A 27537-nucleotide genomic window follows, 5' to 3' on the forward strand; every position below is an offset into this window, starting at 1 on the left:
TAGGACTTAAGACTTTTGTTAATTTAACCTGTTAGTCCCCCACCTGACAAAAAATACGCACGATTCAACTCACATTGGTAGTTTTCAAAGTAAAGCTTATGTTTTAAACAAAAAAAGTAAAGTTTTACGTCAACTGCTTTTTTGGAAATTGGCAATTATTTTCTTACCGGAACAGTTAACGTGCTGCTTGATTTATTGAGTCCAAACAAATATATTTTTAGTGCTGAGTAACGAAATCAACCATTTGACCAGAACCATCCATTTTTTGATTCTCATTTTCATGCGTGTACATTTTAAATTTTAATACCGCTCCACACACAACAAATATCAGCTGATAAACGGACCATGCAAATTTTTTTGTACAAATTAGAAACAGCATATTTTGTAACTTATTACAGTGTTGTTACATATGGGTGCTGCAGTGTCTTTTGCACGCAGGGTATTGAAATACTTTTCACCTGGTTACAATGCATTTAGTTGCAAATTTACAAATTTTTAATTTGCCTCATCTTCTATCACAACATAGTCTTTCGACTGAAATCCCCCTCCTTCTTCCAACCCTTCCTTTTTCTCGGGGGAAAGATCCTTTCCGTCCGCTCCCTCAATAACCACATCCTCCGCTTCGTTTTCACTAAACATTCCCAAACGTTTTTTCTTCTTTTCTTCATAGTCCGGGTCTTCTTGGGGCAAGCATGGCGGCTCTCGCTTCGTATCAGATGTAGGATCCCTTTGCTTAAGTTTTTGCAGACGCTCCAACTCCGACTCTGAACCGATAAGCCACTGTTTCCCAGATTCTTTTGATTTTACCTCGTAGAATCCGTACCTTGGAACTTTTACAATGGTTTCCCCGTGCAACATAAGCAACAGAGTCCCTGCACAGATCATCAGAAGAATTAAGTTGCTGGGGTCGGACACCAGTCGGGCGGCTAAGGACATCTTGTTCAAATACACCAAAGTTTTAAAGTCAAATTTTCACCAGTGTCTTCAACATAAGGTCCGTCATTACCTTTGTTGGAATATTACAAAATAATGAAAAAATTAATAAAAAATAGTTTAATATAAGTTATAGGAATTTTCATGTGGACGCTATTTTCCGCTATTTTCTTTCAAAATGACGATCAAATATAACCTTTTAACTAATTTTCGAAGTACCTGTCCTTTTGTTTGTCACTATAGGTCCTGTTTCAAATTATGGAAAGCTTAAAAACAAATGTTGGATGTATTTAGGGTATTGTAAGCTCACACTGTTTCACCTTGTCTACAGTGCTATATTCATGAGTGGGCGTGAACGCAAATGGGATACATCTGAAGTATACCCACTTTCCATTGCAAACGACCATCTGTTCAAATAATACACATGAACAAAAGATCGTGATGTGTTTGCGTACGCTTTTGGAAGTCTTTGCTCATATTTGAAATTTTGTCATCATAGAAAAAAATTTTACTTGTGAATATTTTATAAATAAGGGTAAATTTGTTGTAATATATGTCATTATCCAAATGTTTCGTTTTTACGTATGATTTTTGTTTTTTATGTCACGCTTGAGTTATTCGTTGTTACCAAACAACATACGAAGCGAAGCGGCCAAAATGGCGACACCGTCGCCAAAATTCTACGGCGAAAAAAAGAAGAAAACTCTCTGGGAGGAAATATGTGACGGTAAAATTTACCTTTGCGTGCTAAAATATGTCGCCCTAACCAACCTACACATATAATTGGACAGAATTTGCCGCTCAACGGGCCACCTATGAGGACCGGGATTTTGACGATAATGCCTCCGTCTCAACTGATATTACCCAATATTCAGCTCGACGGCATACGCCTGTCGTTTATGGGCGGATGGTGGTTCAAACCCCAATAGGTGGGTAATGCTTTGTTTCAGAGATTAAGCCATATCGAACTAGATTGGAAAGTTTGATATGGGCCCGAAGGATTTGTTTGGCCATCGTTAATTGTGTGGATTATCAGGAACTTTTTTCCTTAGTTAATGCATTAGGTACTTGTTTTGTGAAGAATATGGTTGAACTTTTGTAAAAGTGATATATCCTTTACATTTTTTGTAAAATTACAATTATAGTAAATAATATGAGAACTAGGAAGCTGAACACCACTGCCTCATACATCGGTAACCAAATATAATTTAAATGTAAAAGTTTGCAGTTTGTATTTGGTCAATTATAAGTAAAGAGTTCTTGGAACATTGAAATACATGTAATTTCCTAGATGCTGATGCCGCAGCTGAGTTTGATCCAGCTGTTAGCCATCCAGCAGCGGTTGGTTTGACAATGTTGTCTAAACCAGAACCACCTCCCACGCCACCACCCTCACCCCCACCAGATCCAAAAAGTTGTAAGTTTTAAGATTCGGAGATAATACAAAAAATGGGTTGCAAAAAATTAAATTTTTGTGTATTTCAGTGTAATATCTTTTAGTAAAAATATACAAAATCTGTGATGTTTGTGTTTTTTTATTTTGTATTGTTTTTTGTATTAGGGTTTTAGGTACATGTCCACACTATTATTGTAAATAAATTTGCTCGTATGCATAAAAATGATTTTGTAAGTAAGTGTCAGTGCTTTTCAATATTGTTTATTCAGAGCAAGTGGTATTGCTTACACTAAATCAGTGGCTAAAGTGTTGTTTATACAATTTGTTTTATTAAAGGTGGACCAAGGGCATATCTAGAGGCTTATGTCTTTCCTGTGCTCACACCAGCACTTATTGCCATGCTCAACCAAGCCAAAATCGAAAAGTGTTTTGAGGTAAATAGTTTATATGATAATAAATTATATGGAGTAAAATTAACATAAAATCTACTGATATCAGCCTGTTCTGCTTATCGAAGCATGTGGATAAACCAACGATGTTATTTTAGTCGCTGAAAATGACATCCCTTTTTTATCAAATTTATTTGCAAAACTTTCTAAAGTTTGACACATTTCAATACTTTCAGTGGTTACTGATGTCCTATTATTACTCCATAACACACTTTACTATTGATTTATTTTTCAGAGAAAACGTACAAGGTTTAATGCCTGTGACTTCCTCACAGAATATCTGTACAAGTAAGCTGATTATCATGCACATAATATATTTTTCCTGATATGATTGGAGTAAATATACTGCAAATTTCACTTAATTGAATATGAACGTTTCTTGAAGAAGTAAAGTCTAAGTTCATCATAACATTTTTGTAAAAAAACTGCTCCGATGTTATCCTGTTTGATTTTAAACATTAAATCTTTCCAGACACAATCCACAGAAAATGACAGAAAGAGAAAAGGTTACCTTACTGCAAATACCATTTGTGGAAGCTTTCCTGAAAAAATTGTAATTTTTATTTAAATCTGTCGGCTAATTAGCAACACTTAAACCGCTACTTTTACGCACAGCCCACGCAAACCCCTTCCACTATCTCTACAATGGACAGAGGATGAGGCTGCAGTCATTATTCAGTCGTTCTACAGAGGTCATATGGTACGTTGTGCTATATGTTGCGATGCTTTTTAACTAGAACTTATAGTTTAGGGAACAGGCCACGGATATCGTGATATTTCAAACGGGGAATGTTCTTATTATGATGACATTAGCATACAGCCGATATAGTTTTAAAAGAGACCAGACCGAAAAGCAAATACCAAACAAATATTTGCTTGCTCGATATTTTGTTATAAGACGAGAGCTGAGATCGCCAAATATAAAGGGCCTGTCTTGCTATGCGAAAGCATGTTAAATCTTGCGTTGTCTGATTACAGTGGTGGAGATTCCCACGTAAGTGAAGGTCGCCTGGTAAGTTGTGCGCTTGCGCAGCTAGTGCACCTTGGCCATAATATACCCCGTGGAGCTCAGCTGGTAGAGCGTTTGGCCTGGTTAGCCCAGGGTCGAGTTCCAACCTCACCGGGATCTTGATTTTTCAGACCTCGCTCTGACTTGTCGGGAAAAGTAGCTGATCCAGCTAGGCTGCGAAGCCTGTGTACCTTTTAATTTGATGAAACATACATTTTTTTCATAGGTGAGATGCCAACCAGAGGTGAGCGAATTGCGCGCGTGGCAACGGGACTGGAGGGAAGAAAACAAAAACATTCGAGAAAAAGTTGAGATTTTCTGGGAAGAACGTCATTCCCAAGGTATCTGTTACGGCGGTTTTATGTAATATTTATCGCCTACTTTTGTGATACATACAATTTCTCATTTTCTCCTTATCAGAAATGTGCTAACATTGAAAAATAGGATTTATTTCATACCGTTTTTTAATCTTTTGGATTCGATAAACGGTAAAATATTTTTCGACTTGCCGGGATCTTGCGTTTTTTCGAACTTGGTGTGTCGGAATTGAACATAAATGCAAAGATCGCACTGACGCTGATCTTGTACCATCCTGTTTGGGAACAAAGGCGAGGACTGATACGTCGGTCACCGCCAACCAACACTACCTGATTTCTATAGTTTTTATGGCATTTTTTCATCGTTTTATTAGATTCACTGCATCCTAATTCGATTCATTCATTCGACCCGATTGCATTTGAAAACCTGACAAATTCCTTCGGCGTCACCTTCGCAATTAACGATTACTTGCCGTCAAGACAGGCACAGTCATACCTCGTCAATCCAGACCACTGTGTTTCGTGAAATAATGCCGGCTAAGAATAGAGATACCCAGATTAACGAAATCGAAATTAACACGATAATCCTTTTCAGAAGTATGGCATGATTTGATTAAGGTCGGATTGCACTAAAAAACGAACTAACTGCTCTAACAAAACTTCATCTAGGTGGCAGCAGTGCCAAGGGAAGTAACCGTGGGAAAAGTGGTGCGAGCAAGTCGTCGAGGAAATCCAGCAGTCGCTCCGTGAGGATCATGGAATGAGTTTGAACCAGCACAGCTCGTAGCTCACCTTTTGTACTGACATACGTTTATCGCCTTATAAAATAATCGTCTATTTTTATGGCGTGTGACAAAACAGACAGTTCAAGGATTTCGCGGGCATCAATCTCGTTAGAACTGGAATCGAGGCCACAATGGGATTAGTTTAAAAATGGAAATATGCCTCCTTGTTTTAACAGCAAAAAGTTTCACGATCAAGGCAAACTCTTCCACAACAAAGCCCCGAAAATCGAGGCGAACCGCGGTAAAGACACGTAACCACACTAAAAAACAAAAACGCAATAAAACAAAAAAAAAACGCGACAATCATATACAATACAATCTTCTGTACTGTTTGGATATATGTACAAATGAAAACATATCAGGCAGTAGGTGAAACGGTCCATTTCGCCCTAAATCGACCATTTTGTGGCGCCCTCCGGCCGTCTGACCCTTTAGCTTCAGCGGACACTTCGCTTTTTCCATCATCTCTGGTGGCGGCGTCCGCGGAGGTCGCGGATTTTGCCGACGAACACGGATTCCACGAACTCAGCGCAACGAACGATTTTCGAATCGGCGCCGTTGTACTGCCGGCAGTTGTCGAATATTAGGGAAACGTCCCCGACGAGCTCGGAGAGTTTCATGTAGTATCGACATTCCAGTCTCTTCAGCACAGTCTGGATGTCTGTGAATTCAAACGCACATATTTTTAGCCGAAAATGTGCTAACAGCAAAGGAACTGTAGGATTCAGTGGCGTCGCAGGCAATCTGGTTCAATGCCACCTTTTTGCTTAAATTCACGTGGAACTGAAAGTTTTACAACAGGGAACGTCCCATTAGACCACTTGTTTACCATACATTTCATACTACAGACACACACTATTGTGTAAAATAGAAGACAAGCGACTGAAGGAATCAATTGTTAAAAAATTCCTTTTATCCAGATCTCACTTCAAAATAATTTTCTGTAACTCGGTCTAAAGCAGACGTTGAATACTCGATGCTTACCCATCGGCCTCTTGACCACTCTGTAATAATTCGGAGCGTCTTCTTCTCTGACAGGTTCAAGAAACGGCCAAGCCATTTTGTGACCCTATGAATACAAACATCGCTTATTACAAGGAGCTAATTATACCGTGTTTCGTCGCACTTCGGATGGAGTATTGATTTTAAAACTACAAGTTTTGTGTGATTGCATGCCAACAAGTACGTCAGAAATTGGAATTTGCAAAATTTAGGTCAACTGAATCGGCTGAAATTGCAGTAACACGCGATTTTTTTTAATTTTGCAACCAAGATTAAAACGACGCACTCTTTGGGTACCACTAACTTACAAAACAAAACACGTAAAACAACAAACGAGATTAAAAATTACCTGAAGGTGACGAACGATCTTGGTGAGATTGAAGTAATCGCGGTCGGAAAGAGTGCCCTCTTGTGAGGCATCCCTCGCATCTTGCTTGCATCTGGGACATGTGTAACTCTCAATACCCGAAGCTTCCTCTTCACTGATGCCTACACAGGAACCGTGATACCAATCCTGGCATACGTCACATCCGATGTAAAACCTACGTAAAGCGAAACATATCATTTAGACAGGGTTTCCCAAACTTTTTTGGCCGCGGACCCCATTTTGTAAACCTTTTTTTTCTCGGATCCCCTGTCTTACGTCACATTATTTTGCAACGTAATCAGCGTTGAGAATACTACAAAACTATGTCAACAATATCGATAAGTGTAAATTTTTAAGACACGTAGTAAAAGAAACGAAAGAAAGAATTGTAAACAAATTTAAAATCGTAAGATACAACGATAGTGCAAGAACCATTTAAAAGTAGAGTATTTGTACAATGAACGTATTGTAAAGCTTACGAAACCAATCCAGTTATGAATTACTGCAGTGATTACTGCTTACCCACTGTATACAACGCACTAATTGTTTTTTTTGTATCATTACGGACCCCCTTGCAGTCGTTGCGGACCCCAGTTTGGGAACCCCTGATTTCGACAACAAAAATCAGCCTAATTTGCTGGGTGGTACTGACGGATATTTCCTATCACGTCAGGTATCCAAAATAACTCACAAAGAGTGCTTGATGCTGGTCGACCATTACTCTTTGTGAGGTAATTTAAAACCTACGTATTTACGATATTTTTGGTGTATATTTCCGCATGTTGGCAGTATAGGGCACGGTTTCTTAACCTGTGTGCCGTATAGCGGATGTAGGCGTTCCGCGAATTGTTTTATTTATAATGTTACAGGCCACAACCGAAGGATCCAAGGTTGAAATTTCTCTCAGAGCTGTACGTGACTAGTTAATGTTTGAATAGGCTGAAATATTGGCAACTAACAAGAACAGTGTACAAAAAAGTTCTTGTTGATATGTGTCTTGCTGTTGACGATCATAATATACATCATTTTCTGATAACGTAATGTAGCAACGCCAAGAAACTTTCCAAGAAATTTGAGTAACTTCTGGATATTTAACTCAAAAAATCGTCACGCATTTCGTCCCTCTAATACCTTCTGACCCCGTATGACCCACAACACACACATCTACTTACTTGGCATCGTCGTAAGGCGTACGGCAGAAGCAGTAGAGTTCCTGTTGTGGGGCGGATTGCTCCTTTGCACAATCCTGGCATACCCACGTCTCCATTGCCTTCGCCTTTTTCTCTGATATTCCGACGCACACTCCGTGGAACCAGTTCATACAAAGGTCACAGCCGATATAGAACCTGTATGTTAAGTGTGAAGGTTATCGTTGCTGCGATGCAGCGCACGGCTTGGTTCATTTTGCGCGTCAAGTTTACGGTTATTATACAATCTAAAGCTTGTTTGCTTAATTTATAGACATTGGAAAATGTACCGTTTGACTGGTAAACTGTTTTTTTTTATGTTTACAGTTTTTATCCGTTTTGGAGATAAAATTTTGTTAGTTCCAATAAGTACCCGTGAATGGGCACATCAGGGCCCATACCATGCAGTTTAGGAGGCCAAAGAATAACAATTTTGGCCCACAAACACCAATATTTGCCTTGAAACTAAGAGATTTCTATCGTATAGGCTTTGGTCCACCCAGAATTTCATGCGATCTCCAAAAAAGGTAGTTTCAATGGTGCATTTTTCTCTTAAGGGGCCTACATCCAATATATACACACATGGACATAAAATGAGATTATCATGCGGTTGTACGATGAATAAAACCCTAATTAGAAAAGTTCTTTCGACAGCTTGAAGCTAATACGACGCATGGTGCAGCACAGAAAAGAGCAACTCACTTTGTTTCATCGTAAGGCGTCTTGCATACGCAATACAACTTCGTGGATGTGCTGATCATTTTCTTCTTCTTGGCAACGGGAGCGAAATCCTCCTGATGGTCGCTCGGCAATTCCCGTTTTCTCGAGTCCTTCGCGGAGGACTTCTTTGGGGATGAGGACTTTCTCCTGTTGCTTTCGGCCAGCACGTTACCGTATAGTTTATCGGTGGTAAAATGGCTTGACGTCTTGCGCTGTCGTTTGTACGAGGTTTGGCCCGGGGTTGACATGGGCGTGGATGAAGCGATCGGAATATGCCTCCTCTTCCCGTATTTTACTTGGTCTTCGTAGAGCTCGTTCTGCATGACAGCGCACAACTTTTTGAACAGGTTCAAAGTCGATTTTAATATTGTTAATAGTGGGAAATATTTTTAAAGTACGCCAGGATTGAGGGCACCTTACGCAGTTGCGAAATGAGAGTGGTAATTTTTATGTTGCGTTTAAGGACGTTTTGCAGAATCAGCCAAACGCAGCTTAGGTATTTGATTTTTAATACCAAAGAAGCACATTCCAAAGAAATACTGTCTACAACAACACGAATAATTGCAGATACGTTTAATCAATCCTGAATACTATAGAATAATCATAAAGTAACCATTGTTTCAATGAAAAGCTGAAAATATTAATCAGGCAGATAGCTCTACAGACGTTTACTACCAAAAAAAATATTTCGGCACCATGAGTTAATCAGTATTTTGCAATACTTTTTTCATAGAAACCATTTTCTACCGTAAGATAGTAAAACATTGCATTGGTCTTTGTTCAAATTGTGCAAATTACCTCCACAACCCTTGTGATGTATTTTTCTGTGATTGCTCGACGTTTGCGGATTTCTTGTTTAATTTGGTCCTCGTGTTTTCTCAGGGCGTGGATTAGGCGGTGATGGAGGCGTTGTTGTGACTTGGCCTAAAAACCACAGAGTAGTTTGAAAAATATTCGATGGACGGTGGCATTTCTACGTTTTCAAGGGTAATGGTCTTGATGAATCACCCCTTGTAATTTGCCATATTGTTTTTTTCAATATTGCCCGATCTATGTTATTTCGCTAAATGAAGCAATTATTTATAAAAGAAGAAACTGTAAGGAACGGTGCGCAGGTTAGAGGGTTCGAATCCCCGTGTGGTTAAAAATGTAAAAACCACAGTTGGGTTTGGCTATGGCGACTTGGACGGGAGTTGCTAAGAATTACTATCAGCTGTAGCCTAAAATACGCCGACACGCCAGAGATTATAACAAAAAACGGAATTCCACGTTGTAATCATTCAATTATTCAACCAATATATCCGGTCTAGGGTTGTTCGTTGCTGCAACGCCCTCAAATTGTGGGGTTGCATAGGAAAACATTTTGTTTTGTGTTTCCGCTGCAACGGCATTTTGAAGTTTTTAATTTATGGTATAATGCATTAAGATAGGGCGAAATAAATCAACTCGATATTTCTCAAACCCCGACCACATACCTCATCCATGCTTTCTTTTTTCTTCTTTTGTTGCTCTATGTGTTCCTCCTTCTTTTTCCTTCTCGCCTCCAACTCTTCTTTGCGTTCAATCTTATCCAGGATCGACTTCATCAGTTGCTGCACAACCGCTCGCCTGGATAATAGAATAGGAGGTTCATGGATGTGTTTATTACTGTATGGTTGCCATATAAGGGATTTTGTAGCATATGGTTTTCAAGGCATTCAAGACAAGGTATATAAAAAATTAAAGTGCTACACTGTTCAGGGCAGCTACAGATAAAATTATTAACAGAAGTAATTGATACAAAGCAGCAAAATGGAGTGCTCAAGTGTGGTGTTTATAAGAAGTTGCGTTAAATTCGCTTTTCACTGTTTTTATCCAGTGTTACCATACCAACAACAAAAGACATTTAAAACAAATGAAGATGAAATGATTTTCCTTGTAAAGTTAACTGACGCTACATACGTACCTTTGTTGACCTTCTCTGTTCTCCCGTGTAATGGATTGACGTTTCCTGGCTCGGTCCACCATGTCCCGTTTTATAATCTGGCGTTCGTAGATAACAGGTTTGTCGCTCAACTGCGGTCTAATGCGGGAAAAAACGAGAATGGAAATAATAAATTGTTATGTTTGTGGCAAAACCCCAACTTATATTTAGGGATTTTTTGTATCAGTGAAACAAATAGATACGCAATACAGCGCGATCTGACTGAAAAGTCTATGGCAATTTTACATCACATAAATCTTTCATTACATGGTAAACAACACTATGTGCCAGGATTAGTGATTGGGATTGTTCCAAAAAAACCTTTATTCAATGTATCAATGCCAACAACGCTAGGACTTATATTCGATCGATTTGTGTTCGTCGAAAGGCCGCAAATAGCTTCACATTGTTTTACAAATTATTACGTTTTTGTTGCAGTGTCGACATAGGCGCCCGGCGACCATCTCTATGCATCTTACAAAAAAAACAGTTATATTCAACAACACCTACCTCCCGCCCCACAAAGGATCCTTATCCGTCATCAACTGTTTTACATCCATTTCAGGTTGTCTCATCAAACCATGATGCCTCTGCTGGAGTTGCAGAAGTCGGTGTTTCAAACTCGGGGTCTCAACGCTAACCTCGTTCGCCGCGACTGGGGTTTGAGGTGACAGTGGGGTCGGAATGGGAGACGCGGGGGTCGACGGAAACGCTGTTGGGGCTGAAATATATAAAATGTTTAGGGTTTAAAAGAAACCAATGACGTTTTCTGTCTTTTAATACGCTCTTCAAGAGTCTGGTGTTCTTCCAGCTAAAGCTTGCGTCTCGAGACTACCTCACAGACCCGACGGGCTATCTGGGCCGAGGCAGTGACCACTTTAACATTAATTCAATCGTCCATAGTCATACTAAGCTGTACTGATGAGACATTATAGTGGAAACAGTGGCCATCTGTATGCAGCTCACCAAATTCATATTATTGACTCCATGCTTATTTACATTAATTCAAACCTTACAGATACGGAGACATTTAAACGAATCGCCACGGAGGCTGTCATTCAGGTACAAAGGCAATAATATTGAATATTTTCTTCCTGGAATTCAACTTTTTCCAGCGCTACTTGGTCGTGCGTGACACGGGTGGCAACTTCACATTTAAAATTACAATACAAAATGACGTCAAAATGCAGTTTTCCTCAAAGGAAAATGTTCACCTAAACAGCTTCATCAGTTTTCACATAAAAAAAGCATTTTACTTTTAGTTTTCCTTTTTTTGTATAAGAACTGATGATGCTGTTTAGCTGAACAATTTTCTTCAAAATCAAACTGCGTTTTGACACGAGAGCAATCTGCATTGTAATTAAGACACAAGGACGTCGAAAAACGTATACTAATGGACGTTGCTGTCACCTTTCTCCGATATCGCGGTGAGAAGGAATTTCCGCACTTCATTGCCGACTTTGCACTGCATGAGCTGTTGTCCCTGAGCAGGGGTTACTTGTACCCCGGCGGGAATCACCTGCAGTTGACCGATACCTGGACAAAACACGACGTTCAGATTAGCGATACAATCAAGGGGAAGTACCCGTAAATTGCTTTACTTGGCATGGATACAATAATATGAGTTTTGTGAGCTGCATTCAAAATCGACCTATAAGGTCTCATCGTGCCTAACGTTCATATTAGTTGGTGCCCAAACGGATGATGGTGATTGCACAGTCACCACAAAGTAGCTTTGCCTGGCCGTTTGTCCATTGTCACACCAAGCTGCACTGATGGGACCTTATATAGGTCGAAACAGTGGTCATTTGTATGTAGCTCACAAAACCCATATTGATTTACTGTTAAAAAACTCGAAACTGAGGCAATGGTAAAAAATAATTGAGGAAACACATGGCGCGGACACAGAACAAGTTTTCATGTAGAAAATTGCGTTGATTGTTTCAACTTTTATAAACCCAACTTCCATTGCATGTGGAGGATTGGGGGAATAGGAAAACTGAATATTTTGTTGCAAGATGAAAAATTGAACCAGGCCATGGAGGTCAGGCCTGACACAGAGTGTTGTCTTGCGTGACATCTGACTTAGTTTAGCAAACAACGGCTCTTGATACAAATCTTGTTTTATTTAATTTTTTTTTGCATTACGTGACCAAGATCTCACGGCCTTCTGGGTCGTTGGCTTGTACTTTGTCTTTGGTGACCACACCAGCTCCTTGCCCCAAAAATTGTGCTTTGCCGTGCCACTTGGACATGCACGTTCGTTAAAAAACAAAGTTAGTTTGATTCCAAGTTGTGTAAAATCCCGTGTATCACCGCATGTGAAGTAATTGATAGTATTCTGTGTACGAACCTGGTTTGCCATCGCTCAGTTTGATTGAAACCCTCACTCTCGTATCTGTTCCGACACGCATGAGTTGGTTCAACTGGTTGCTGGACAAGGTCACCTGCATACGGGACGATTTCGATGACGTAGGTGTAGCCTGAGACCGAAGAAATGTTTTTGGAAAACAAGATTTTTTTCAAACAATTCGTTTTTTTAAAAAAAGTGTTACTAATATTGACACAATAGAGTATATTGAATCGTGTTGGCATTGTATGCAACTTTTATACTGTTACGACCAGAGGTTTAAAGAATACTGTGATGAACAAGGGTCTTAATTTTAACGCGAGTGAAGTAGAACCTGTTGGGCTGGAGAGGACGTTTTTGGTTTCTGCGGTGTTTGTGGTGTGGTTGGAGTTGACGGTTTGCTCGCTAACCTGAAAGGTTCAAGAACGATTGTTGGATGTTTTAAAGAATAACCAAGAATGTAACAATTCTTTTGAATGTTGTACATGAGCAGGTAAGAATTTGATAGTAAGGGTAAATTCCTTGTGGAGATTATTGATTTAAAATCACTACCCTTTCATCAAATACCGACAGCTAAGAAGTTAACTACAAAAATCTGTACCTCATAACACTGCAAAATACTTTAAAATACCTAAATACATTTTTATGCAAAATACTTTAAAATACCTAAATATTTTTTTATGCAAAATACTTTAAAATACTTTTTTATACAAAATACTTCAAAATACCAAAATACTTTTTTATGCAAAATACTTTTATACTAAACAATGGTGTTAAATGAACTGAGTGCAAACGGCAAAACTTACCGTATGGTTGGATGGGTGGAAGTGACAGAGACGGTTTTGGGCTGAATGCTTGGAGTTGAGGAAGATGGCAACAAACCTTTGTAAATATAAAATAATATTTTGTTAAACTCACCGGATTTTCTCTGCAACAGAAACATGTGGCCTAATTCTCAACCAAACATGTTTTATGTAGATACACTTAAACTTAGTAATTAAGGGTAACTTTTTCCCGGTTAACAATAATTCTTTTTGTGTGGCTTCTACGGGGTAATGACAATAATCGTTTGAGCAAAATTGTCTTGAAAAAAGATCACAAATTTTAATTGGGGAATGATTCCAAAAATAGATTAACAAGAATATGTTGTTTCAACTTTTATAAACCCAACTTCCATTGCATGTGGAGGGTTGGGGGAATAGGAAAACTGAATATTTTGTTGCAAGATGAAAAATTGAACCAGGCCACTGAAGTTAGGCCTGACACAGAGTGTTGTCTTGCTACAGTAAAGTCATAAAAATGTGAATTACTTTGAGACAAACAATATTGCCTACAGAGATGCTGTAAAATTCATTATCAAATGTTTCGATTAGATTTTACAGCAGCTGTGAGGGTTATATTTTTAAAGATTTTTGAAACTATAATGTTCCTAAGAATAACTTTGACAATTTAATATTTTTTTACTAAAATTCATCCTTTTCCGACGTAACTTCTTGTGCACGAAACAGGTAGAAACTAAAATTACAATATAAAATGAAGAATTACTTTGTTTGAAAATGATTTGTCTTCCTGGTAACATCTTGTTCCCTTGCATTATGTACTGAGATCCGGACTTGATCAAAGCCTGGCCACCTGACACTTGAATAAAAGTGTTTCCAGACGTGGGGGTAGCTGAAAGCACAAAACAATCATATGCCTATCGACGCTGATATGAAAACACAACCATTAGTGTTCGCGATATTAGCCATTTTTCAACAGCAAAATACACTGAAGTGGTCTAAAAGTAAAGCTGAAATATTCAGCAATCATTGCTGAAAGGCAATATCAAGTGTATTGCTATGTGGGAATCTTTTATTACAAGATCCTGAACCAAGCATCCACAATGACAGAAAAAAAATCTGTCTTGGTAGAAACTTTGCTTATAGGGTGTGACATATCAAGTATTTTAAGACCACTCTACCAAGTGTGCTGTTATTATGGGGAATCTGGTATGTAACGATCCTGGGCAATAATGAGATTTTCACAGTGTCAAGTAGTTATGGAAACATGAATTTCAAAGTTTAAAATTGGTTGGCATTCATAAGAGACAAATACATTTCGATAAAAAGCATGTATCTAATACAAATAGAAGATCGTGAGTATCTAATAGAAACAGAATTTTAGTGAGGAACTCACAGGGTGCAACAGATTTGAGAGCGATGAATTGAGTGTGAGGTTGTGTGGAGTTCTTGATAGTGATCGTTCGGAACGGCGTTGCTGGATGAAAAAAAATAAACATTGCAGAACAATTCATAAGTGATGTTGCTGGTTTTGGAGTATGAGGACCTAAACCATCACCACATATGATGGCCTTGAGATCACTACCCTTTGAGTAATAATTTTCACACAAAACACTTGGTTAATAGATTTAGCTTGGTAAGTATCGACATATGTTTGATGCATTATACCATGGAGATAGTGCTTTGTGTGTTTAATGTTGTTTTAATGTATGTTGTTGAACTTATTCGCAACATAAACAATTTTGATGTCGTTTTTTTTAATGCAGGTAAGCACAAAAAAAGACAATTACAGTATTCATATTTTTTTTTAACTTACCAGGTTGGACTTTAGATTCTGGCAGGCGTAGAACTGCATTGTCGCCGCTCTTATTCAGAATCAACTTCTTGATCGCCTGCATCGATTACATCATTTACAAAAGTATTTATAACATGACTTATTACGACTTGAGTGCTCCTAACCTGGTCTTGAATCTTGGCATCAACATTGATTTGTTGTTTATGTAACGCAGCTGCTTGCTGTAGCAAAGCAGGAGTGATGGTGACCTGCATGAAAATTAGTTTTTTAATTAGGAACTGTACACCTTTTAGTTTGTCACATGGTTAGTTCAAAAATAGTTTGGAAGTTATGGAAGAAAGTGTGTCAGAAATGTTGCTATTTTTTTTCAAATTTTAGTTTTGTTCAACTCAACTACAGGGAAAACTATGAGCTTTTGATTTTTAATTGCAAAGCCATGGTGACTCACGTTCTTTGAAGAAAGAGGTGTACTTCTTGAGGGTGGTTGGGTAAGGGAAATCACCCTCTCCTGGGGGGTAAGACGAATCTTTGCACTGGGGGTAATGACTGACGATGAAAAGTTGTGTTGGTGGTGGTTGTTTTTCTGTTGTGAGCGTAACCTGAAGCGTGTTCACAAAAATTTATATTTTTAGTGATTTTCCTATTTATGCATTAAAGTATTTTTTACTAATAAAACCCAGTTTTGACATATACCTATTAATGGTATGGTTGGTGGGAAAATACTTGAAAAGGGGGCATTTAATACAAAATCAAACATAAATAGCAAAGTAGTTCAACACACATTTAATTTTATGTCTACATACATTGTATGAAACTGTCTAATCTGCCAAAGCTCAATTTCATTCTCCGGAAGCCACAAAGTTTCAACTCTCGGATTGTTGACACCGTCTTTTCTGGTCCTTTCCCGCAAGCCTATGGGCCTGGTGCGGGTCCGAAGGCCTGATCTTGACGATGGGGTATACGCCTCGCTGTAGGGGATTTCCTCGTCATACTCCGAAGTTGGAACACGGATCCGACGGACATAGTATTCGGAATGCAAACCACTGCTGCCAGAGTCCCGGCGCCTGAGTAGTTCAGTGGTTATGATGTTCTCGTCGGTGTGGACAACATGTACCATGTCACTGAAACGAAATTGTTACGATTATGATGAGGTGTTGTAAAATATATCCACCACACACGAAAAACATACATACAGATAAATATGTTAAGTTTAGTGTATTATTTGTAGTTTTTTTCACTAAAAATATGCACAGACAGTCTTTAAATGAAACCATTTAAACTAAGTTCCAAAAATTCATTTAGGATAACAGTACTTTTTTGGATGAAAAAAATTGAAAATTAAAAACTACGTAGTTCAACGCGTACTCTTGGGATGGTGAGGTAACCATGTCATCCCATCTGATCGAGTGCCACAAAACCCTTAAGAGATGAGCAATGGCAGCAAGGGTTGTTGCATTCTGTACTTTATATCTCCATACAGTTCCTATTGTCGGACGAGGGCAAGGGTATGGCCAAAAGAGGTCTGAAATCAAAACAATAATAAGGTATATATATGAGCCGCACACATAGTACACACTGTTTCGAAGATCTTATCAGTGCAGACGGTGAATGTGGGTATATATATTATACAAAACTACACAATAAAGTGCAGAAAGTTTTCCAAACTTCAAGCAAAATCTCCATGCAGAAAATTTAATGAGAAATAAAATGAAATTGAAATAAAAAATGTGAAAGCAATAACAACAGTCCACCAAGTTGTGACTTACCGATCATAGAAGGCCATTTCAGTGTTAGGTGAAAACCTTTCGGATTCCAAGCTATTCCTCCACGTTGAGCTAGGTTTTTAATACAAACCGATGGCAGTCTGGCAAAGAATGTAAAAAGGCTAAAACCCCATGTAGAAACATTTTCTTAAAGTTAACCGTCATAGGTTTTACGATGCGTTGAAAAAATAGCTGTTTCAAGAACATAACAGTTATTTTTTTATCCCTGAACGGTAGAAATTATCACCTGAAAATATTCTTCTTTCTGCCCCTTCCATAGGAAAACTTCCACGGTATCGGCATCTGTTTACAAAATGGAAATCTTAATTTTTTTTCTGATCAGCAAAATTGCAATGAGTCAATATTTTGTTTCAACTTTTATAAACCCAACTTCCATTAAATGTGGAGGATTGGGGGAATAGGAAAACTGAATATTTTGTTGCAAGATGAAAAATTGAACCAGGCCACTGAAATTAGGCCTGACACAGAGTGTTGTCTTGCTAATGGTAGTTTTCAGTGCCAGAAGTACTTGCCCAACAGAAAAAAAATTACAAAAATCAAAATTTATACAGGAACATATTTTTACCACATAAACTTGTATCAGAGAATCACCAGTTGCACACCACTATTTTACCTTGATTTCATTGTTCTTTTTCTTGCTCGAATCTCCTGGCGACCGCTTGAGTTTCCAGCTCCTACAAGTTGTCGACTCGGAGGAGCTACTTTGGACCACTTTGTTAGTGCCACCAGGTTTCTTAACAGTCCTAAACCTACGCGACAATTGCCTGTGTACTGTTTTTCCAAGCACTTCGCCGGTTTTGTGGTCCAAGCGCACTGATGAGGATTTGATGACAGAATCGTACGTGCTTTTTATAACACCCTCAGGATCGCCATCAATATTGATATCTATGCTGGTCGTTAATTTCTCATTCTGCAGTTGCGAAGGTTCATTTTTTGGCACCAAGGAGTCGTTTTCAGTTTTTGGCTCAGTTTTTGGCACAGGTTTTGGTGAGGAAACTTTGGACACAGTTTCAACAGTGGTGCTCTGTGTTGTTGTCGTAGTGGTCACCAGCGAGACATCTGTTGTGCTTTGACTACTTTCACCAGCATTCGCATTCACAACAATTGTCTCGGTTGTGGTAGTGGTCACAGTGGTCGATGTCATCAACTTCTTTTGTGTAATAGTTTCAGGTGAGTCGACTCCATTGCAAAGTGCAGGTGGGCTAGAGGGTTTTGTCGTGTCAACATCCATTTTTTCCGGTTGAGGGGAATCACCCTTGGACACATGATTTTTTGTAGTGTCATGGTCTATGGTAGCCCTGGCAGATTTTTCGTGATCCACAATATCATCATTGTTGTTTTTAGCAGGGTGACTGCTTGTGGTGCTATCGTCAATATCGACATCAGTGCCACCATTAACTGGCTCCACAGCGACAGGAAGATTTTCTTCATGCAAATTATTATTGGTCAATTTATCAGAGCTTTCTTCATTTGTCGGTTCACTTTTCACAGTAACTTCATGATTAGTGGTAACTGTATTTCCATTTTTCTTTGGAGATTCCAACTTTTCACATTCACTTCCAGTGTCAGTTGACTCTCCTTCATTCAAACCAGTGGCATTTCCATTGCTTTTAGTGGAACTTTTAGTTGTTTCCTCTGTCTCCATTGGTTCAGTCTTGACCTCACAATCAAGCTTGGTGCTGACAGTTTCTTTCTTTACTTTTGCATCCTCGACCTTTGGTTTCGAATCGTCGTCACTTATCTCCAAATCTTCACCATCCACTTTTTTAGGTGCCGGAGAGTTTACTGGCTTGCTGTCCAGATCCCCATTCGTTTTTGCTTTGTCACTGAGGGACTTTAGGGCTTTGCTGTTGATGAGGTGTTGCTTTTCTTGAAGTATTCTGCAGCATACACAAGTTTCTTGGCAATGTTGTGACATTGGTTTCAAAATTAAAAACAAATATGGTTCGTAGTTCTATTGGATTGACTTATCGGAACAACTGTTTTGAAAAAGGCTTGTGCAGGCTATATTTAGGCTTGTTACGTTCATTGTACTAGTGTTTGCACGCATTTTGCAACTAAATAGTATAATCTCAATCAGAAATGCACAAAATTTTGAGGATCCCAAGTCAAACAAAACAAATTTAGTTTTAGATATTCGAGAATCAATACATTACTAACAACACAAAAAATGAAAAGGTAAACAATATTTTTCATGTTATGAATAGAAGTACATAGATGCAGGCAGGCACTTACCTCCACCGAAGAAGTTTGTCCAGATTAGTGGTCTGCCATTTTCGATCATAAAGCACAGACCTCACCAACAAATTCTTAGAAACATCGATCACTTCATTTGCTGCAACTAATCCTTTAACCTCTGCAGCTAAATCCTCCGCTTGCTTGGCATCATCCACTACCTCTTCTTCAGCTTTGGTCTCTTTGCTCTCCTTGCTCTTATCTTCATTTTCCTGTTTTTCGGTTTTAGCTGCATCATCGTCTTCAGCTGTTTTTGAAGCATCTGCCGACTCCTTCGGTTCTTTTTCGGTTTTTGGACCTGTTTGAGTTCGTGATTTGCTCACGAGTGTGTATGGCTTGGGTTTGTAAGGCTTCTCCATGAGTTTAAAGGAAGACGAGATCCACATCCATCCTCCGTACCCTGTGATCCTGTACTCTTCACCTTTCATCTTCCACACCTGTAGGAGATTTGCAGAATTAGTGGAAGCAACAAAACACCTGTATCCCCCTTTTGAAGATTTAATATTATTCAATAAAAAATATTACTCTTGTAAGATGTAAGTTATTAAAAAACTACCTAGTTATCAAAAGAGAATTTCACTTACAAGCATACTCCTGATAGGCAGTGGATATTTGCACCAAACAGCTTTACGATTTGCAATGTCCTCTTCTGCTTTTGTTTTGTTCTTTTTTTTCTTCTCGTACGATTCTTTTTCTGCTGTCAGAAGACGCCTCATCCTAAATATTTAGGTTTTGTGATTTTTTAACAAACCGATGCCATTTTGAGTCATTGCCTTGAATCAAGGTTTGATCAAAAAAGAAAGAAAATACATCCTAAAATCTCTCAAAAAAATCCATGATTATTAAAAAAGCTTTTTCAAGACAATATATGAAAGTCAGTGAGATTTGATGCAAAACAGACCAAAAATCATTGTCATTAGTAAAACCAAAACATACGTATACAAGAAAACAAACAATTCAAACCATTCTGTGGAAGTTTCATGATAGAGCCCATGTTTATATTACACCAACAGCAATCATTTTTCTGCATGAACAAAATTACCTGGACTGCCCCATTGCATCTTTCCAAACAGTTTTCTTCACATTGTCCCGAATTGCCATTTCGAGTATACCCAGGACAACGGCGAAAGCACGCGATGAATCGTTTTTAAGTAACATGCGGCCCCACATTTTGCGATACTGTTCCCACTTGGAATGCATGAAACAAAGCGGGATTTGCTGCTCGAAACGGAAGAGGGCTGATCGTAAGGTGTGAACTATTTCATCCTGTGCACAAAGAATTACAATAAAACATATACATATGCAATCAAAATATTTGAAATTTTTGTGTAATCCTTCTTAACAGGTGTCTAAAATTTATTATTTATCAATACATTTTTTTTATGCAGAATATCCTAAAATAAGATTCTTGTCAGCTCAGAGGTTCCACAATTTGCATATGTGAGGTAATTATACAAATTGGTCAGGAAACATGGTCACCAAACCTTTTCCTGACAGTTTTTTGCATTAGGTTTTTAGGGTATAACATTGTTTAATCATTGCTTCAGAGAGAAGATCAGTAAAAAACGCACAGCATGACATGGTGGTCTATAGCGATAATACTTCATCTCATCATTAGCAGTAGAATAGTGTTTTGTATCAGTACAAAAGTTTTGCAGCAAATGTTAAACAAATTTTAGATATTTGGGTGCAAAATATCCGGAGTTGATGAGTCTGAATAGGAAAGCCAAAGCTAAAATGCTTTGGCTTTCCTATTTAAATTTTAGATACTGTTTCAACATAGGTCAACTTTATAAAAGAAGTGTTACAAAATCAAAATCAATGGCATTACCAGGCAAACTACCTTTTAAAAACAATGTTTCTTAAAATTCCAGACAGTTCAAGTTTAAACAAGTGTTGAAACAATTACTCACCCTGGATCCACATAGTTCTCCTGCCCACTCAAACTCCACAGGTCCGCCAATGGAAAACTTATATCCAACATGTCGGTCTTTGTCCTTGTCTTCCTTGTGTTGGTATTTGTTTAACGCAAGGGTGTTTTCAACATAGTGGTTCTTGTATCGTTTGTAACCTTCGTCTTCTCCAAGCCTATATGAAGCATAAAGTTCAGTCGTTCATGTTGACTATTTTGCACAGAGATATTATTTCACTGAGGTAGGATATCCTATTTTATCACAATTTCTAACCAAGTGTAAAGGATGAGTGGCATGTTTTAAGGTTCAGTAATAATGTAATTTAGCCAAAATGGCATGGTTAGTTTTTGAAATAATGTCACAATATAATAATTCTGGAAATCTGTGTGCCTACTAGTCTACCAGCTAGCATGTGCAACGGTCACCAACTGCACTGATGTGACCTTACAGGTCGAAACAGTGTGTACACCTGTCTGCAGCTCTCATTGACTATTATGGCTCTTTTGCGCATATAACAATTCTGTTTTACACTGAAATTTTATGCCACAACAATATGGAGGAGAACAGAACATATGTTTGTGACACTTAACCACATGATAACAAAATTTTCACAGGCATTTCAATGAAAAACTTACTTGAAAGGGGGCTTGTTAATTTTGGGAATGGAAGCAGCAGCGTGAGTGTTGGGCAGTAAAGTTGCACCTGGAATATCAATTTTGTGGTAGTACATGCAGTATATGGTCTGACAACTACACTTAAATGTCAAAAAAACACCTAGTTAAATCACAAGCATACCTTTATTGAGGTTTGGGGAGTTTGTTACAGAGCCTGTGACACCAATTTTGTGCATCTTGGGGCCGGCACCACTGAATTGTAACTTTTTGAGCTCCCTGCTAACTTTGTCAGTCTTAGGAGTCTGCAGAATAAAATATTATATATTTTTATATTACTACCGTATATATATATTTTAAAGATTGAAAAAAATTTGCAGTAACAAGACTGACTCATACAACTTTACTATGTGATGCATTTCGCCTTGCAAGGGTATTGGGTATGAATTTTTTAAACAATTTTTGCATTGCAAGGGTATTGAGTTAAAAAATTTTTTAATTATGTTCTTTTTGTTAAATTTAATTCTTTAGGATGTGAAGTAATTACTTTGTTTGCATTTTGTTGAGAATTAATGAGCAAAAACTTTTGAGGCGTGATGATCTTTCCACCAGGGCCAATTGTAATTGGGGTGCGGGCTCCATCCTTGCCCAGGACAAACAATGTCCTTAGCGATGTAACCGAGGAGGCATTTTTTTGCTGCACAGAAGAACTTGCCACTGTCACAGCCTGCAGAAATAATAACATGCTTTTTACCCTTCAAATACTACAGCACTTTCTGTTGTTTGAAGAAAATGCCAGTACATACATGCTGCAGGTGACAAACTTCAGTTTACAGATATAAAGTTACAATCAAGTTTTATGGCAATATAACATTACAATTTTGAAAAAAAAAGCATTTTGCAGCTTGTTCACTTACTGAAGCAGCTTGCGTTTTTACAGAAGATGCACTTGTGTTAACCATGGCGTCACACCTTGACAATGGAACCTTGATGTTGGCAAGTTTGATAGGCCAAAGGTTTTGTTGCTTGGGAAGGAGCTTGACTACTTGTGGGGATGGCTGAGACTTTGGAAGAATGGGTACAGTAGCTTTCTCGTTTGTCACAGTAGCAGTTAGTGGTTTTGGGGTAGATTCAGATTGAAGACTTGTTTCTGCAATTGTTTCTTTGCTATCGCTATTGGTAAGTTCTGCTTCTGTCTTAATGTTTCTATCCGACATTTCCGCATTCTCAGCATGAACATCTGGATTTCAAAAACAATAATATTAAACATTAATTTGAAAAACAACTGTACAGACAGGAGCACTTTTTTGTCTCTCACACTAGTAGTTAAGGTTAAACAAGAAAAAACCTCTATAGATTTCAAAACGATAGTATTAAACACAGAATTTCTTAAAATCATAACTCTATGAAAGGAGCTGCTATTTAAAAGTTAATTTTTAACCATGCAGCTATAGCTTCCTATAACAACAAACAAGATGTTTACCTGCCGGTTTAGAATCCAATGATGCAGACTCTGCAACAGTTTCAGAGGCACTTACTCCTTCTATTTCAGTGTCTTTGCTTTCTGGTTCAGCCAAGTCCTCCACTGTTTCTACGGCAACTTCTTTTACAACAGGTTCAGGTACACTCTGGTCCATCTGACTTGTGTCCTCTTCTGTATTCATTTTATCACACTCGTCTTTATTTTTCTCTGCATCCCCATCTTCGACAGGTTGTTCTTCTACTGAAGTGGAGTCTGCTTGCTGACTATCAGCATCTATATCCATGTTTTTCCTTGCCGCATCTTCTTCTTTCAGAGCTTCTTCTTGCTTTCTTTTCTCCTCCTCTGCTTGCTCTCGTATCTTTCTCTCCTCTTCTTCCTGCTCTTTTCTCTTTAATTCCTCCAGTTTCCTCTGCTCCTCCGCTTCCCTGGCTTCTTCCTCAATGGCTTTTTGAACTTTGTCTGAATCGAAAAAAAGTTGTAACTTATGTACAACGCACAATAGGAAGTGAGTGACATACTTTTTAGATTGTCGATTTGTGTGACAGAGTGCTCGCTCCATTTTGCTTTGTTCGTGAGATGTTCCGTCACCTCAGCATGTCGAGGAAATTCCTCCGCTACGTCAACAAGAGCCTGGAAACGCACAAATACCTTGTCACTAAGTTTTTAAATGTTGCGGAATATCTGCATATTTAATAAAAATTCCACACAGAAACATGTTACTTAACAACATACCATTAGGTTTATTATAAACTTTTTATTAGGTTTATTATAAAATTTTGTTAGGTTTTAAACTAGAAACGCATGTAGTCAAAATACCTCACACAAGGTCATCTCCCATTTGTCAGGGTCAAGTCTGTTCTTTAAATATTCAAACTCCTCGACGGTCGTATAATAATGAGTATCATCTCCCCCTTCCCTACGAGCCACAAAAAACGGATTAAAACAAATTAAACTATCAAAAGCAACGAAGCCATGGTGACATAAACATGTTTTTTAAGTGATTTTTATTAGCAGTTAAAACAGTTGAACCAATAGATGGAGAAAATTGTCACTACTTACACAATCAGTCTTCTTGCAAGAAACCAATACTTCCTTCCATGTCGATCTACGCCGATTGGGTCGTGTCTGAGGTACTGCCCGTTGGTTTCTTGTTCTGACTCGCAGTTTGTTACTCCGTTAAGCTGATGCGCCACGCAAACCCCACACTGCCATTCATCCTCAGGTACCTGAAGGCAGTAAAATCCAATAATACACACTTGTTGGACAATAAAGTAAACGTACAAACAAAAAACCTATAAAAATAAATTTGAATGGCTTCCTTAAAAAAATTCAAAGGGGATTAAAAAATTAAAAAAAAAAACGGTTTCCCATTGACAAAAAAAATCAAACAAAAATACCTCTTTAATCAGCTTTTGGATTAACAAAAATTAATTCTGCAACCAGCTACTCTAATTGATACAAAGTTTTTCTAGGTGAAAATTTTTTACCTCTTTTAATGGTGGATTACAGCAAGCGAGATGGTACACAGCGGGACATGTTTCACAACACAGAAGATCACCCAATCGATGACAAACACGACAGTGATCATCATAATGTATTGTTCCATCCATCATCAGCTCATCGCGGATTTTCGTGGAGGATAAATAGAGATTTGTGAGGAATTGCAAAACCTGCGGACATTTTTTGTTTAGATTTTAGTTACACAGATATGCTGACAAATGATTACATGCAAACTGTTTTTTTTTGTGACATTTGTCTGTCATTGACCCAATTTTTTTAGAAATGTCACAAAAAATAAAAGCCGTTTTGGACACAATGTCCCAAAGGAAATTGACTGGTAGATTATTTGAGGGTGTCATTGCTAGGCGAAAATGCCCTTTGTGTTGCCTCGGACGTCGTTTTTCTAAATTCTCTGCGAATCGTTTTCGAGCGGACGACGGTCGAAAACATATCGTAAATGACCAAAATAAATTGAAAATGTCCTAAATTTTTGCTGGCATTTCGGTCATTTGACAGAAATTTTTTAGTGAACAAAAAACAGCATGCAAATACACGTGGTTAACGTAATATCTTAACCCATACCTCTATTTTTTGCTGTGGTTCCACAGATGGGAAGTCTTTGTTTTCCACAATAGGCAAAATATCTTTATATTCGGGTGAACTTTCCACATAATAATGGAGCACTTCAGGCCATGTTAAATGATCCAAAAAATAGAACGCTACACTGTAGGCGTCTTTCTGATCTGGGGGAACAAAGGTCGTGCCTATGTGGTCTTCTTCTTTCAGCAATGCTCTCAACAATGTGATGTGACACTAAACAATAAATAGAACATAAAATCACTGTCACTTCTTAAATGTGAGAAAATTAGGATTGGAAAAAATACACAATGTGAATTAGTTTATGTGTGTAGTTTTTATAAAATGCTTACAAGTCCACAAACAAACAAAATCCAAATTGCATTACATTTGAGCGGAGTTTTGAGTAAAAATTAAAAGTTATATAAATCTAAAAAATAAAATTAACAACAAACGCATATTTATTAGAAACAACAAACTGAAAAAAACTGATGACACTTGCCTCATTTAGTAAGACAGTAGTATCCTTTGTAGCGATTGCAGCACAGAAATCTTCAAACAGCATCGGAGATAATCGCAGGTTGTTGCGGAAGTGTCTTAATGTCTAAACAAGAAAGTCTCGATTTGCCACGATTTCCACATGTTGGTATATATAACGAGATCTAAAATACCTCATACACAGCCAAGGCAGGCATGACCAGCTTTCGTTCGATCAACAAATCGTCGGAGGACTCCGGCAACTCCAGCACTGGTATATCTTCCTCTTCTATAGCTTCTTCCTCATCCAACCACATAGATGACGAAATGCCACCTAAAAAAAATTAATATTAAACTCCCCCGAATGACACGTCAAACTAATTGGTCACACCCATTAAAATTAAAGAACCCTTTTTGCACAACTACTCAGAAGATAAAACAAAATTTTTGGTACACTGCAATTGGGTAAGAAAAAATATAAACTAAAAGAATATTTTTTAGCTTGTAATATTACTGAAACAAAATGTTTTCACATACCTTCAATTGATGAAACATCCTGTTCCTCATTGTCCAGAAAGTGTTCCTCATCAGATAGCGAAGGGAATGAAACAGAGTCTTTCGGTTCTGATTGGGAGTCACTTTCCTAAACAAAACAAAATACTTTACCCTGAGGAAGCCTTGTTGTATAACAGGCGAAACGTCGGAATAAAGTTACGTTTTTTGTATGTGCCAGAAGAACAGATTATTAAGTTAGAATATGCCTGGCAGCAACAAAAACAAAATACATTAATCAGTACAGAAACTAAAATATATATGTACACATGAAACATTCTTAACATACATCCTCATCTGGAGTTATGTAATCCACTTCGAAGTCATCATCTTTCTCCAAAACCATTTTAAAATGTTTGGGTTTGTCCAATCGAGGTCTGCCTTTCTTTTTCTTTTTTTTGACATCGGATAGATTTGGGTAGGGATTTTTCCTTGGACGTCCACGTTTCGGTGCAGTCGGCGTACTGCTATTTCCAATAACTGATGATGCATGGGACTGTGGCGTTGAAGCTCGACTGCTGCTCGCACTAAAACGCATGGCACATTAACTGACAATGTCTTAAAATGTACAGACTAAAAACTGGAAAAATCAAGAACAAGAAACAATATTTAACATGAGAATGCACAAAATAAGTGTTATTGTTAATATCATTTAAAACCAACATATTAATATTTGAACAAAAGTCTGTACATGAGAAAAAATATATATAAAGTACATGTGTTTTGATTGAATTGGCCGAAATGAATTAAAATCAGACCAGGCTAAAGTAGGTAGCAAAATTATTCATTAAAATGTGCCTTGTACCATAGTGAAAGACGAAAAAAACTTTTTCTGACGACCGAAGGTCAATTTCTGTTCTCCCGCAAGGCCACCACGCACAAAAACGCTCAAAATGGCGTCATATTACGATAAAACGTGTTTTTAGGTTTAATTTTGTTTATAACAAAGTGTTTGTTTCTGATGTGTTACTTAAAAATGTTACGCATGAGTGCTCGTACAGTACTGTTTACATGCAACCACCAGTACAATACCTGGACTCTCTGGCCGTCGTCGACACCCACCCGTCCGAATTGCTCAGTTTCCTCAGCTCAAGCTTTAGTCGCCCGTCCAACGGTTCGTTCGCCATTAAATCGTCTAAATATTTCTTGTGGCGCGGCATTTTACCGCCTCGAAACATGTGAAACTGTTGCTCCTAATGCTTGCGTTGCCCCCTAGTGCACAAACGTTCAATTTTTCCCACCAAAGATCGCGTTTGAGTTCACAACAACGCCATCATAGCAAGGCTCGTCAGTCCGAGGTCACGTGGTTGCAAACTAATCGAGCAACGCTCGAATCGATACTACAATTGGCGCC

The 27537-nt window shown here is 38.2% G+C and overlaps 2 protein-coding genes across 2 annotated transcripts; one reads left to right on the forward strand and one right to left on the reverse strand.

The window, feature by feature from the left end:
- The first annotated feature begins 1569 nt into the window (after nt 1-1569).
- On the forward strand, nt 1570-4930 carry LOC145905318 (IQ domain-containing protein K-like). Its single transcript, XM_082992487.1, has 9 exons — nt 1570-1660; nt 1725-1862; nt 2225-2350; nt 2666-2763; nt 3014-3066; nt 3251-3331; nt 3394-3478; nt 4014-4128; nt 4774-4930. Exons 1-9 carry the CDS (start codon nt 1591-1593, stop codon nt 4866-4868), a joined length of 861 nt encoding a protein of 286 aa, XP_082848613.1. The 5' UTR covers nt 1570-1590; the 3' UTR covers nt 4869-4930.
- A 418-nt stretch (nt 4931-5348) lies between these two features.
- LOC145905317 (nucleosome-remodeling factor subunit BPTF-like) lies at nt 5349-27441 on the reverse strand. The gene is made up of 42 exons (XM_082992486.1): nt 27216-27441; nt 26473-26710; nt 26169-26274; nt 25826-25965; nt 25657-25758; nt 25161-25391; nt 24566-24748; nt 24138-24304; nt 23895-23994; nt 23597-23708; nt 23079-23537; nt 22513-22835; nt 22143-22322; nt 21780-21900; nt 21620-21686; nt 20985-21159; nt 20114-20337; nt 19656-19788; nt 19072-19508; nt 17450-18716; nt 17063-17118; nt 16819-16916; nt 16418-16574; nt 15856-16173; nt 15501-15651; nt 15217-15300; nt 15074-15149; nt 14654-14734; nt 14024-14149; nt 13285-13360; nt 12813-12888; nt 12482-12611; nt 11539-11664; nt 10639-10849; nt 10111-10227; nt 9641-9773; nt 8964-9089; nt 8148-8482; nt 7431-7604; nt 6241-6433; nt 5874-5958; nt 5349-5550 (listed from the first exon to the last, which is right to left on the reverse strand). Exons 1-42 carry the CDS (start codon nt 27359-27361, stop codon nt 5351-5353), a joined length of 8040 nt encoding a protein of 2679 aa, XP_082848612.1. The 5' UTR covers nt 27362-27441; the 3' UTR covers nt 5349-5350.
- Between the last annotated feature and the right edge of the window lie 96 nt (nt 27442-27537).

This window comes from Ascidia mentula, chromosome 6 (assembly GCF_947561715.1).
Source record: "Ascidia mentula chromosome 6, kaAscMent1.1, whole genome shotgun sequence".
Taxonomy (NCBI): domain Eukaryota; kingdom Metazoa; phylum Chordata; class Ascidiacea; order Phlebobranchia; family Ascidiidae; genus Ascidia; species Ascidia mentula.